The following is an 11,990-nucleotide window of genomic DNA, read 5'->3' as shown; positions in this document are numbered from 1 at the left end:
TGGAAGCCTCTCCGTGGCCGCCAGCGTTCAGAACAGCACAGGGCCCCTGCAGCCACCTGCTCTGAGTGGTGCGTGGCAGGGAAGCACTTTCTGGCCAGAGCCTGCCTCCAGCAGCACCCCGGCCCCCAGCTATGTAACCCCCATCCCTTCCTCCAAGCTCCCTTCTGCACCCTGCTGTCCAAGGCCCTGCACCTCCTCCATTAATGAGGGAAGAGCGCAGCCTTTGACCCCTTACCCAATTCTTGGAGCAGCCCACCCCTGGCTGAGAGGCTCCCTACCCTCCCAGAGCCACCGGCCCCAGCCCAGCCATCTCACCAGTTTTATTATGTACAGTTCTTTACAGCGCTGGGCAGGGAGAGGGGAGGGGAGCGGAGCCGGCAGGCAGGGCTTTGTGCATCCAGGCCACCTCAGCTCACAAGAGTCACAATGTCCAGCCTCCGCTCCAGGGCTGGCTCAGCTGTCCCTGTAGCCCATGGGCTGCCCCTGCTGTTTGCCAGCCAGGACAGTTAAGAGCAGCTGGAGCGAGGGTCTGGTCTCCGCTAGGCCCAGGCCAACCAGGGCCGCCACCAGCAGCTTCTTCACCTTGGCCACTGGCGGCTGGGACGGCATCAGCTGTAGGGAGGGGAGAGGGGCAGGCGTTAAAGGCTGCAGCTGCAGCTGCAGCTTTCGTGGTTCGGCCGCCAGGACCCGCAAGAGCAGCCGGAGCCGGCACTCACCTTGTCTATCCGGTGACAGCGGATCAGCCCTTTGGAGTCCAAGAAGAAAGTGGAATAGGCGTCGTAGGTCCTGGGAGGGGCGTATAAAATAGGACAGTTAGATGGGGTGCCATGCTGACTGAAGGGGGCATTGCTAGCCCCCCAGGCAGGGTCTCTCCAAGGCAGCTGTTCTCAAACTTATTTGAACACTCTGCTTGTGTGTCTCCTCCGTGGCACACACCTTAACACGTGAGGCTCACCCATTAAGGTTAACCGCAGCAGCCTCTGTCCACGGCAGACCCAGGCACCCTGTAGGCAGGGCACCCAGGCCCGCTGCAGAGAGAGGCTGCTAGTGACTCCAGAGCAGCCCCTAGCTACCTAGGCTGGAGTGACCCTCCCTGTAACCGGTTAACCAACTAAATGGGGGGGGGTTCGTATCCCTCATACTGCTACACATGGCGGCGCGGCGCTCGAATCGCTTCCGATTCCTTTCTCGCTTTTTAAAAATGTTTTTCCCATTCTACAAATGGGCCATGACAAGAGCAAAGGGCAGGCCTGCAATCAGGGGCCATGCTCACTTTTCTTTGTGCCCGCTGTCTCTGAGCAAGGGGGGTGGGGGGGGGAGACAGAGGGCAGTGACTCTGTACAATGCTCTGCAATAGGGAGGTCATCGTGTTAGACCCACTGTGCCCAACACGCTGGCCGCTAGCCACATGGGGCTATGTGGCTGGTTGAGTGGGGCTAGTTTGCTATAACAATAGCCTCTATAGTGGCGACTGCTTCAGAACTGGCTGGACCCCATGGGTGTAGACGATTACACGATTAACCAGTAATCCTGGGCTTATCAATTAATACTGTGACTACATGCGTCCCCCCATCAGAGGCAGGAAGAGGGAAGACAGGAGCCAGTGCCTGTGGGGAGCCAGCTTTTAAGCCAACTCCCCAAAAGCACCAGATCCGCCTACCTCCAACGTGCTGCTGCCTCTATCAGAGGCAGCAGCGCGGGGGGGAGGAGTGGGAGGAGAGACTGCTGCGGAGTAGCCTCTATCCAGGGCTTGCCACGGATACAGGCTGCTCCACAGCAGCCCCTCCTGTTGGGGAGGGGGAAGATTCAAGTCCCCATGGACAGAGGCTGGCTCTGTCTGCGGGAGCTCAGACACCCCCATGAACAGAGACTGCTGCCACGGAGCAGCCTCTGTCCACAGGGAGCTCGGGTTCACTGCAAACAGAGGCTGCTGCCACCCCACATTGCTGCCTCTGTATCAGAGGCAGCAGCGCAGGGGGCAGGCAGAGCCAGTCTGTGTGGGGAGCTGGGTTTTTTTAATTGGCCTTCCTCGCAGACCAGCTCCCACCTGCCACCCTGCGCTGCAGGCAGCAGCCCAGGCTGGCAGGGGGCTCCCCGGGAGTGGGGCTGGGAGCCCAGTGGCCACTGGTCCCAGGGACTATCAAAGAGTCGTGTAACCACTTACATTTGATGCGGTTCCACAACTATTCCATGACATGGGAACATCCCTACGCCGCAAGCGGAACAGAAATGAGAGCGCACTGCGCTACCTGGAGCCCGAGACACGGGGCCACGTGAGGAGAAACTGGCTGTGCTAGTAATTCGCTGCCGCGGGTAGAATACACACGGGACGATCTTTTCCCGCCCCCATGAGTTCTCACGTTCCCCCGGGTGTGGGAACCTCTGCTGTTAGGACCATGGGGGGAGAGGGTGCTGGGACGTACTCCAGGGGAACAGCAAATCCTTGGGCTTTGAGCAGCTCAGAGGCAGAGCCAGCAGCATCCCCACCCCCAGGGAGTAGCTGCTCATAGGCTCTGACTCCACAGATGCTTGGCACCCCCTCGCTACAGCCCAATAGCACAGGGAGGAGGTAAGGGAGCAGCGAGCGGGCAGGGCCTCAGGAGATGGGGCCTCACGGTGGAGCACCTCCCTGGCAATGCAGAAATCAGCACCTGTGCAGCCCAGCTGGGGAGGAGCAGTGGTAGAGACTAGGAAATTCATCTCTGGAGTCAGCAGAGGCCACTGCTTTGTGTGCGGTTAAACAGTCCTCAGCCCCGGGAGGTCATGGCCCTGCAAAGCCCAGCCAGGAAAGAGATGGGGCAGCCCCCCGGAGGGGCTGCCCAGCTCATCGGGACGCAGACTGGGCAGGGAGTGCCTGCGCAAGAGCCCCACGGTAGCCCTTCTGCGCCCCAGCCAGCCACAGCCCAGCTCATGCCCGAGGGAGGCTGGGGGCGGGTGGGGCAGCCCGGGCTCTCACCTGAACAGCTCCCGCTTGTCCCTCTTGTAGAAGCGCAGCAGGAGGACGTGGAAGGGCAGCCCCGTGATGCGCCAGCGGGCCTGGATGCTCCAGTTCTCGGGGTGCCGCGTCAGTTTCAGTACCTCTAGCTGCACGCTGGCGAAGTAGCTCCAGGCCAGAAGGCGGTACAGGGATAGCGACAGCTGGTACATGGCGAGGCCCCTGTGCGTGGGAGAGGGGGAGGCACATCAGGCCAGGAGACACCTCTGGATTGAGGGGATCCCAACTTGGTATCCACCCTGGGGCCAGAGGACGAACGGACTGATCCAACCCTGCCAGTCGTGGTGGGAACAGTGGCCCATCCCACTTGCCCCCAGGATGAGAGTGGAACAGGCTGCTCCCCCTACCTTCTCAGCAGGATATGGACTCATCCACACCCCCTTTGGGAAGAGTTGGATCAACCCCTCCCCCTCCCCCTCCCCCCAAGGGAAAGTGGGCTGATCCCACCTGCCTCTCACCTCCATGACAGAAGTGGCTTGGTCCACTCCCCCTCCCCTCCCCTCCCGCCCCCGTTGGCACTGACCGAGTTCTCAGGTGCAAGATCTCATTCACAAACTCCACATCCCGGGAGTAGATCCCATAGTCAGGCACCTTCAGGAGGAAGTTCGGCAGCTGCAGGAGAACCAGGGGGAGAGCAAAGGCGCCGTGAGGGAAGAGGGGTCATGGGAAGTCACGGGGCCGGAGCCAGGAGGGCTGGGTTCAAGTCCTAGCTCAGCCGCCAACCCCTTGTGCTGGTGGGCATGTCACAATCTCTGGGCAGTGGAATAATCCTCCCTTTGCCATGTATATTGTGAGCTCTTGAACATAGGCCATACTTCCTGGTGTGTCTGCACAGTGCCTGGCACAACGGGGCCCTGATCTCAGCTGGGGCAGGGACTGTCTCTCGCTGTGTCTGTGCAGCGCCCAGCACAACGGGGCCCTGATCTCAGCCGGGGCAGGGACTGTCTCTCGCTGTGTCTGTGCAGCGCCCAGCACAATGGGGCCCTGATCTCAGCCGGGGCAGGGACTGTCTCTCGCTGTGTCTGTGCAGCGCCCGGCACAACGGGGCCCTGATCTCAGCTGGGACAGGGTCTGTCTCTCGCTGTGTCTGTGCAGCGCCCGGCACAACAGGGCCCTGATCTCAGCTGGGACAGGGCCTGTCTCTCGCTGTGTCTGTGCAGCGCCCGGTTCAACAGGGCCTTGATCTCAGCTGGGGCAGGGCCTGTCTCTCGCTGTGTCTGTGCAGCGCCCGGCACAACAGGGCCCTGATCTCAGCTGGGGCAGGGCCTGTCTCTCGCTGTGTCTGTGCAGCGCCCGGCACAACGGGGCCCTGATCTCAGCTAGGGCAGGGTCTGTCTCTCGCTGTGTCTGTGCAGCACCTGGCACAACGGGGCCCTGATCTCAGCTGGGGCAGGGTCTGTCTCTCGCTGTGTCTGTGCAGCGCCCGGCACAACGGGGCCCTGATCTCAGCTGGGGCAGGGCCTGTCTCTCGCTGTGTCTGTGCAGCGCCTGGCACAACGGGGCCCTGATCTCAGCTGGGGCAGGGTCTGTCTCTCGCTGTGTCTGTGCAGCGCCCGGCACAACGGGGCCCTGATCTCAGCTGGGGCAGGGACTGCCTCTCGCTGTGTCTGTGCAGCGCCCGGCACAACGGGGCCCTGATCTCAGCTGGGGCAGGGTCTGTCTCTTGCTGTGTCTGTGCAGCGCCCGGCACAACAGGGCCCTGATCTCAGCTGGGGCAGGGTCTGTCTCTCGCTGTGTCTGTGCAGCGCCCGGCACATCGGGGCCCTGATTTCGGCCAGGGCAGGGCCTGTCTTGCCCTCTAGGTGTCACCGTGATACAGGTTCGGATACCATGCCCAAACCCTGGCTGGTTCACGGGCTGCACTAACAAGTAAGATCCCCCAATGGCCCACGGGTCTGTGTATAGGAGCAAGTCACCCTCTCAGGCCCTAGCCGACCCCCTGCTTCACAGCTTGAGCAGACAGGCCAGGGACCGGTGTGTGCTCCCCTCTGACCCTCAAGGGCATTTGAAGGAGATGGGCAGGGGGTGCAGCCCGAGGATCCAAGCAGCCCGGGGGGAGAAGAGATCCAGGCAGCAGCAGTGGGGAAATGCGGGAGGGAGATGCCAGGCAAGAGGGGTGAGGGGAATGAGCCCAGGCCCGCAGGCAGGGAACAAAGGGAATGGAGGGGAGCAGAATCCAGGCAGCACACGGAAGGGGGAGGCCGGGGAGCCAGGCACCCGGGCCGTGACGTACCTCGTGCTGCAGCTTCTCGTACATGACAGCCAGGTGCTCCTCCATGCCGGGGTCGTGGTTCTCCGGCAAGCCGGAAGCAGCCTTGGCAGCTGTGCCGGTGGTGGCCTGGAAGGGGGCGAGGGCCTGGCAAGGCATCCAGCAGGGCCTGCCGTGGAGCAGGCTGTACAGAGAGTCCAGGGAGGCGCTGTCCAGGCCGGCACCATCCCGCACGGTGATGTCGTCCTCCTGCTGCCCATCCACCGTGGTGACGGAGGCCTCCATGCCCTGCAGGGGGGAGAGGGCAGCAGGCCGGCAGCGGCGCCCCGGCTCTAGGCCCTGCAGCAGCGCATGCAGGCTCAGCTTCTGCTCCGATACACTTGGGAGGACGGTGCCACCGGCCAGGTCGGCTCCTAGCGGTGGCAACAGCGGGATCCTGGCAGCTTCCACCGGCCGCTCCGCCAGCGATGAGTGGAACTTGAGGGCCGTAGCTGGGCCTGGCACCCGGGGGACCTTGTCCCAGCAGGACGACAGGTCCTGGAAGGGAGAAGGGATTAGCGGGACTGAAGCCACTCAGTCTGCTGGGCACTTACAAGGGATCCCAGCACCCCTGAGCTAGGGATGTAAAATCCATTGTAATTGGTTAGCCAACAGAACACGATGTTTAACTGGTTAACCAATTAAGGGGGGGGTGCTCCCATCCAGCCAGACACACCCGGGGCCCGCTGCGAATGAGGGATGTCCACGTGTACTCAATGATTAACCAATAAGCCTGAGTTCATCGGTTAACCCTGTCACCTGTGCTGCTGCCTCTGATACAGAGGCAGCAGTGAGAGGCTGCAGGGGGCTCCCTGGGGATGGAACCAGGAGCACCCTGGCTGCCAGCCCCACCCCCGAGGACTACTGAATAGTCGGGGAACCGCTAAAATGTGATGCAGTTACACAATTATTCAATTACAGCCTAGGGATGTTAAATAGCAGTTCACTGACATTTTATCCGTTAGTCGACGAGTCTACAGACCCCGGCGGCAGGGCCAGCAGCCACCGTAGCAAAGGCAACGGCGCGGGGTGCCAGGTGGGAGCTGGTCCGCAAGGGGAGCCAGTTTAAAAACCATTTCCCCTTGTGGATCGGCTACCTGTCGCCCTGCACTGCTGCTTTGAGAGAGGCAGCAGTCCCTGGCTGGGGGCGGGTCTGAGCTTCTGGACCTGGCGCAAGCCAGAACTGAGCCAGGCTGCTAAAAAACATACTGGCGGGGAGAGAGGGAAATGCGTGTAGTCTATAGCATTAACTTACACGCTTCTGCTTAGCGGTTAATCGATTATACGATTCCATCCCTATTACACGCTCACATCTACTGTGGACAGGCCTGCCCCGGCCACGCTGGAGCACCTGTTCAGCAGGTCCTGCAGGGTTACAGCAGCCCCCTCCCCGTGGCAGGCAGACAGCTGCTTCAGCCCCCACTGGTTAACCACAACAGGTAAGCATCAACCTTTCACATCCCTACCCTGAGCTAGGAGCAGATCAGAGCCAGTGCCCCCTAGAGAGGAAAGGCTCTATATCCTATTTCTCCATTTCCCCACCCCTAAGCCAGCCCAGCTCACACTCCGCCCCGGTGATCCCCTACAAGCCAAGCTCACATGCACCGCACACCCCTCTCCAAAATCCTGGGGTGGGATGGACACATACCCAGGGGAGGAAGAGGGAGAAGATTTCCACCGTTAGCTCTCTCTGGAGTTTGTTCTAATCTATGTGGGCATGGATTTGCACAGCCCTGCTCGCCACAGACCCAGCCAATCCACTCCCCATCGTACCCCTTAATCTGCATCCTGCAGTCACTGTCGCTGCCCCTCACTCTGGTGACCGCAACTCCGTTCTTATGTCCCCACACACCCAGCCCCTACCCCCCCCGCCACAGGCCCCAGCCCTGCATCATGCATACTGCCCAACCATGCACCCCACAACGTCCGCAGTCCTCAACCAGGCATCCTGCATCCATCGCGCGGCCTCAGCCTATGTATCCTGCCCCTCAGCCAGGTCCTCCGCCCATTCACAGCACCCGGCCCCCCCCCATGCAACCTCCCAGCCTCTGCACATCGCAATCCTCTGCAGTCCTCCCCAAGCCAAGCACCTTGCAGCCCCCAGACTTCAGCTTCTGCACCCGGGATTCTGCACTCCCCAGCCCTCTGCACCTCCAGGTGCTAGTCATGCATCCTGCATCCTTCAGCCGATCACACTCCAGATGCTGAACGTAGCAGCTCAGGCACCCTTGGCATCTACCCCAACCCCTACCTCCTCCAATCCCCCCACCAGACCCCACCCTCTGCACAGCCCCAAATCCACACAACCCCCCCTCCAGTCTCTGCAAGCCTCCCACGCCCAGTTCCTGCAGTCCCATGTACCCAGCCCCTGCGCCCTCCAGCAATGCTCCCTCTAATGCAGGGTTTCCCAACCTATGGGTCAGGACCCAAATATGAGTCGTCATGACATTTCAAAAGGGTCACCAAGTGTCTCCCCAGATGGCTCTGCCCTCCCCCCGTTTTTGAATTGCCTGGGGTCACCGAGTCTGCCTGAATTGTTAAAATGGGTCCCCATCTGGAAAAGGTTGGGAACCGCTGCGCTAATGGTTTCCCTCCAGGGGTGCAGAGTAAATTTTGTTCTGTGCACCGAGGCACGGGCAGATGGGCACCACCAGCCCAAACACATGTCGCCGGCTCTGGGCAACCGTGGGTGCTCTGCTAGTCGGGTGTTAGAAACTCTCCTGGGTGGCCAGCCACGCGCACAGCTTACAGGGAACACTGCCCTCCAGAGCCCCAGCGCCTCCCCCCTCTGGCCGCTTCAGAGCCCCAGCACCCCCCCACCCCCTCCAGAGCCCCAGCGCCCCCCCTTCCCCTGCCAGCCCCTCCAGAGCCCCAGCACCCCCCCTTTCCCTGCCGGCCCCTCCAGAGCCCCAGCACCCCCCCTTTCCCTGCCAGCCCCTCCAGAGCCCCCCCTCCAGAGCCCCAGCGCCCCCCTTTCCCTGCCGGCCCCTCCAGAGCCCCCCCTCCAGAGCCCCAGAGCCCCCCCTTTCCCTGCCCGCCCCTCCAGAGCCCCCCCTCCAGAGCCCCAGCGCCCCCCTTTCCCTGCCAGCCCCTCCAGAGCCCCCCCTCCAGAGCCCCAGCGCCCCCCTTTCCCTGCCAGCCCCTCCAGAGCCCCAGAGCCCCCCCTTTCCCTGCCAGCCCCTCCAGAGCCCCCCCTCCAGAGCCCCAGAGCCCCCCCTTTCCCTGCCGGCCCCTCCAGAGCCCCCCCTCCAGAGCCCCAGAGCCCCCCCTTTCCCTGCCGGCCCCTCCAGAGCCCCCCTCCAGAGCCCCAGCGCCCCCCTGACCCCGCCCCCTCCAGAGCCCCAGCGCCCCCCCTTTCCCTGCCGGCCCCTCCAGAGCCCCCCTCCAGAGCCCCAGCGCCCCCCTGACCCCGCCCCCTCCAGAACCCAGCCACGCCCCCTGACCCCGCCCCCTCCAGAGCCCCAGCGCCCCCCTGACCCCGCCCCCTCCAGAACCCAGCCACGCCCCCTGACCCCGCCCCCTCCAGAGCCCCAGCGCCCCCCTGACCCCGCCCCCTCCAGAACCCAGCCACGCCCCCTCTGTACATTCTACCCCACCTGGCCCCGCCCCTCTGTCCTTGGCCCCGCCCCCGTGCTTGGCCCCGCCCCTCACCTGCTGCCGGGCCCGATAGCAGCAGCGCGGGGACTCGCCCTGCCCCCAGGGGCGGCGGGGCGCCCAGCAGCGGGCGGCGGGGCCCAGGCGCCCGGCCACGGCCCGGCTCCGCTGGTACATGACGGACACGCGGGGTGGCCCCAGCCGCTCGCTCGCTCCGCTCAGCCGGCGCGGCCACTGCGCACGCGCCGCCGCCGCCAACGGGCGCGGCGCGCAGGCGCCCTGAAAAAGCCCGGCGCCCGGCAAGGCGGCCGGCGCACGCGCGGCCCCGCCCACCCGGCGGCCTCTCGGCACTGCGCATGCGGCGGGGGTAGGCGAGCCCTTCTTCCTCGCGCCGGGAAGGTGACCGTCCGGCGACCACACAGCGCATGCGCACTCGGGGTGGGGTGGGGTGGGAAGGAGGTGTGGAGAAGCCGGCTGATTTCAAACAGGAAAGCCGTTGCGCCTGCGCGCTAGCACCTCCCAGGCGGAGTCGGGGAGGGACAGGCGGATTTCCACGCATGCGCATCCGGGACTGTGTCGCAGAGCCTCCGCTAGGAGGGGGCGTGGTTCCACACAGGGGAGGAACTTAAGTCATAATAAAGGCGGGGACGTGATGGGAGGGGCTTAACTGCCAAAGGGGGAGGAGTCCACATTGGAGGGAGGGGCTTAACTGCTAAAAGGGGAGGGGCTTAACTACTAAAAGGGGAGGGGCTTATTTGGGGCAGGGTTTAAGCCACTCAGGAGTGAGGCCCCATTAGAGGGAGGGGCTAAAACACACAAGGGGCGGGTCTTATCTAGGGAGGGGAGGGGCTACATTGGAGGGCGGGGCTTAATCTAGACTAGGGGAGGAGCTAATTTGAGACAGGGTTTACCCCACTCAGGGGTGGGGCCGCATTGGAGGGAGGGACTGACTTAGCCCATAAGGGGAAGTGGGGCTTCCTTGGGGGGGAGAAGCAGCCTCAGTTGGCTGCTGTTGCAGCTCTCATTCTCTCCTCGCCCTGGGCGTGGGAGCTGAATCCCACCCGTGTGTGGCCCACCACTCTGAATGCCCCTTTGGGTCCGAGAGTCACCCCTCCCCACTCGAAGGATGTTAAATTGCGGTTATCCATGTAGTCGATACAATTCGTATCGACTCCACTACTCGTCGGTAAGGACCGCTGTTTAGAACAGCAGTGGGGGTAGATCCCGGAGCCAGCTCCGGGATGCACCCATGCTACTAGCTCTGTGTTTCAAAAGCAGTAAGAGCCGCCGGGTCTTACTACATTTAAAATTCAGAAGCTCAGCTAGGGTTGCCAGATGTCCGGTATTGAACTGGACAGTCTGTTATTTTCGCCTCCTATCTGGTAAAAAAAATCAGAAAATACTGGACACCTAAAATGTCAGGTACTTTGATTTTTTCCTGGCCAGGAGGCGAAAATCCCGGGCTGTCTGGCTCAATACAGAGGCAACCTGGCAACCTAGTGCTCACCAAGGAGCTGTCCAGCCTGGCGCAAGGAGGCAAGATGGCGGGTGGCCACCACCAGCCTGTTGGGGCCAAAAAGCCTCCCCGTGCGGTTTTTAAAGGGGCTGCAGTAGGGTTTTTTAAGGTTTTTTTGCTCAACAAACTTTTTCCTGGCGTGTTCTTTGTTGTTGTTGTTGTGCATTTTTTCTGAAACCATCTGGCAACCCTAAATTCAGCCCGTGGCCAGCCCTGTCCACCACAAACAGAGGCTGCTGTGGCAGAAGGCCTGGGCCGCTGCAAAAAGGGGCTGTTTGGTGTGGAAAGGCCATGGGCAGAGAGTACTTCGCAGCAGCCTCCGCTATACCCCACTGAGAGGTAGTGGGGGTGTGGGACAAGTGGCACCACAGCATCGGCCTCTGTCCCTCCCTCCCCCTTTGCTGCCTCTTATAGAGGGAGCGAGTAGTTGATACTCCAGTCAATTACCCGATAAGCTTTTGATTATTGGGTAGTCAGCTAGTCGACTGCTCAGTTACATCCCTATCCCACTCATCATTATAATCATTGATGTATTCATATTGTGGCTGCATCCTGGTGCACCATTCATAACCCATGCTCTGCCTGTGTCAGGAGCTGTACAAACACATGACCCCAAAGGTCCATAAAGAAGGTGAATTAAAATAATTGCATGGTGTGGCCCTAAGGAAGTTTCTTTTTGTCTGCAGCCCAGATACCTGGCACACCACCCTGGACAGGGTCCAGAACCCCCAGCCCTGGCTCCTACCCTTGCTGTGCTTCCTTTCAAATCCCTGCAGAGACATGCAGACAGCCAGGCCCCTTCTATGTCGTGACAGCTGCCTAGATCAGACGGATCCTCATCATTTCACTATCATCTTGCACGCCCCGTCCCAGCTCCTTGGGGCTGGCTGTTGCACTGTAGATTTGGGTTGTGAGCTCTTTGGGATAGGGGGCTACCATGCTGTCATGTGGCTTGTGTATCTGGCTCAGGGTGGGCGACAATTTTTGACCAGGGGGAAGGGACATGCCAAGGTTTTGGAAAGTGGTCGAGGGCCACACTCTTTCAGGATATTAATGGAGGAATTCCGGGCTCTGGGGTGGAAGTTGGGTGCAGAAGGAAGGTTGGGGTAAGGGATTGGGGTGCAGGAGGGAGAATGGGGTCTGGGATGGTGTTTGGGTGAAGGAGTCAGTTGTGATCTAGGGCAGGGGACTGGAGGGCAGGGGTTTGGGATGTGACCTAGGATAGGAGGGGACTGTGATCTGGGGCAGGAGATTGGGGTGCCAGATCTGGGAGGTGGTATGAGTGCAGGAGGGAACAGAGGGTTGGGGAAGGGAGGGGCTGGGGTGCCAGAGGCAGGCTCTGGCTGGGAGGTACTTAACAGTAGAGACCTGAAGCAGACTGTCTGCTGCAGGCTGCTCACTGCCCCACGCCGGGCATGAGGGGGAGGGGGAACAAGGAGGGAGGGAGAAGGCTTCCTATGCTGCCCCTGCGCCCAGCAAAAATTCTCAACTCCTATTGGCCGGAAACTGAGAGCTCGGCCAATGGGAGCTAAGAGATTTTGCTGGCGGGGTAGGAAGAGCATGAGACGTCTCCCTCCTCCCTCCCCAGCTGTCTGGAATGGAGAACAGCTGGCTTTTTAAAGTGTGAGCTGTTCTCT

The 11,990-nt window shown here is 61.7% G+C and overlaps 1 protein-coding gene across 3 annotated transcripts; it reads right to left on the bottom strand.

Annotated features, from left to right (window-relative positions):
• Positions 1-305: 305 nt before the first annotated feature.
• C32H6orf136 (chromosome 32 C6orf136 homolog) lies at positions 306-9,129 on the bottom strand. 3 transcript variants are annotated; one of them, XM_075913436.1, is made up of 6 exons: positions 8,895-9,129; positions 5,229-5,741; positions 3,519-3,607; positions 2,957-3,157; positions 717-786; positions 306-612 (listed from the first exon to the last, which is right to left on the bottom strand). In XM_075913436.1, the coding sequence occupies exons 1-6, from the start codon at positions 9,012-9,014 to the stop codon at positions 454-456; spliced, it is 1,152 nt and encodes a 383-aa protein (XP_075769551.1). In that variant the 5' UTR covers positions 9,015-9,129; the 3' UTR covers positions 306-453. The 3 variants fall into 3 exon arrangements, with proteins under 3 accessions (XP_075769551.1, XP_075769550.1, XP_075769552.1); XM_075913435.1 differs by lacking the exon at positions 8,895-9,129 and adding an exon at positions 7,334-7,456; XM_075913437.1 differs by lacking the exon at positions 8,895-9,129 and adding an exon at positions 6,499-6,647.
• Positions 9,130-11,990: the final 2,861 nt, after the last annotated feature.

This window comes from Pelodiscus sinensis, chromosome 32 (assembly GCF_049634645.1).
Source record: "Pelodiscus sinensis isolate JC-2024 chromosome 32, ASM4963464v1, whole genome shotgun sequence".
Taxonomy (NCBI): Eukaryota; Metazoa; Chordata; order Testudines; family Trionychidae; genus Pelodiscus; species Pelodiscus sinensis.
Note: the sequence above shows the minus strand (reverse complement) of the source record. Positions and strands in the feature narration are given on the sequence as shown.

Coding starts and splice junctions, on each gene's coding strand:
- C32H6orf136 (XM_075913436.1), bottom strand. CDS start 9,014: ATGTACCAGCGGAGCCGGGCCGTGGCCGGGCGCCTGGGCCCCGCCGCC. Junction 5,742..8,894: donor GCTATCGGGCCCGGCAGCAG/GTGAGGGGCGGG, acceptor TCTCCCTTCCAG/GACCTGTCGTCCTGCTGGGA. Junction 787..2,956: donor GACAAGCGGGAGCTGTTCAG/GTGAGAGCCCGG, acceptor CGCCCCTCCCAG/GACCTACGACGCCTATTCCA.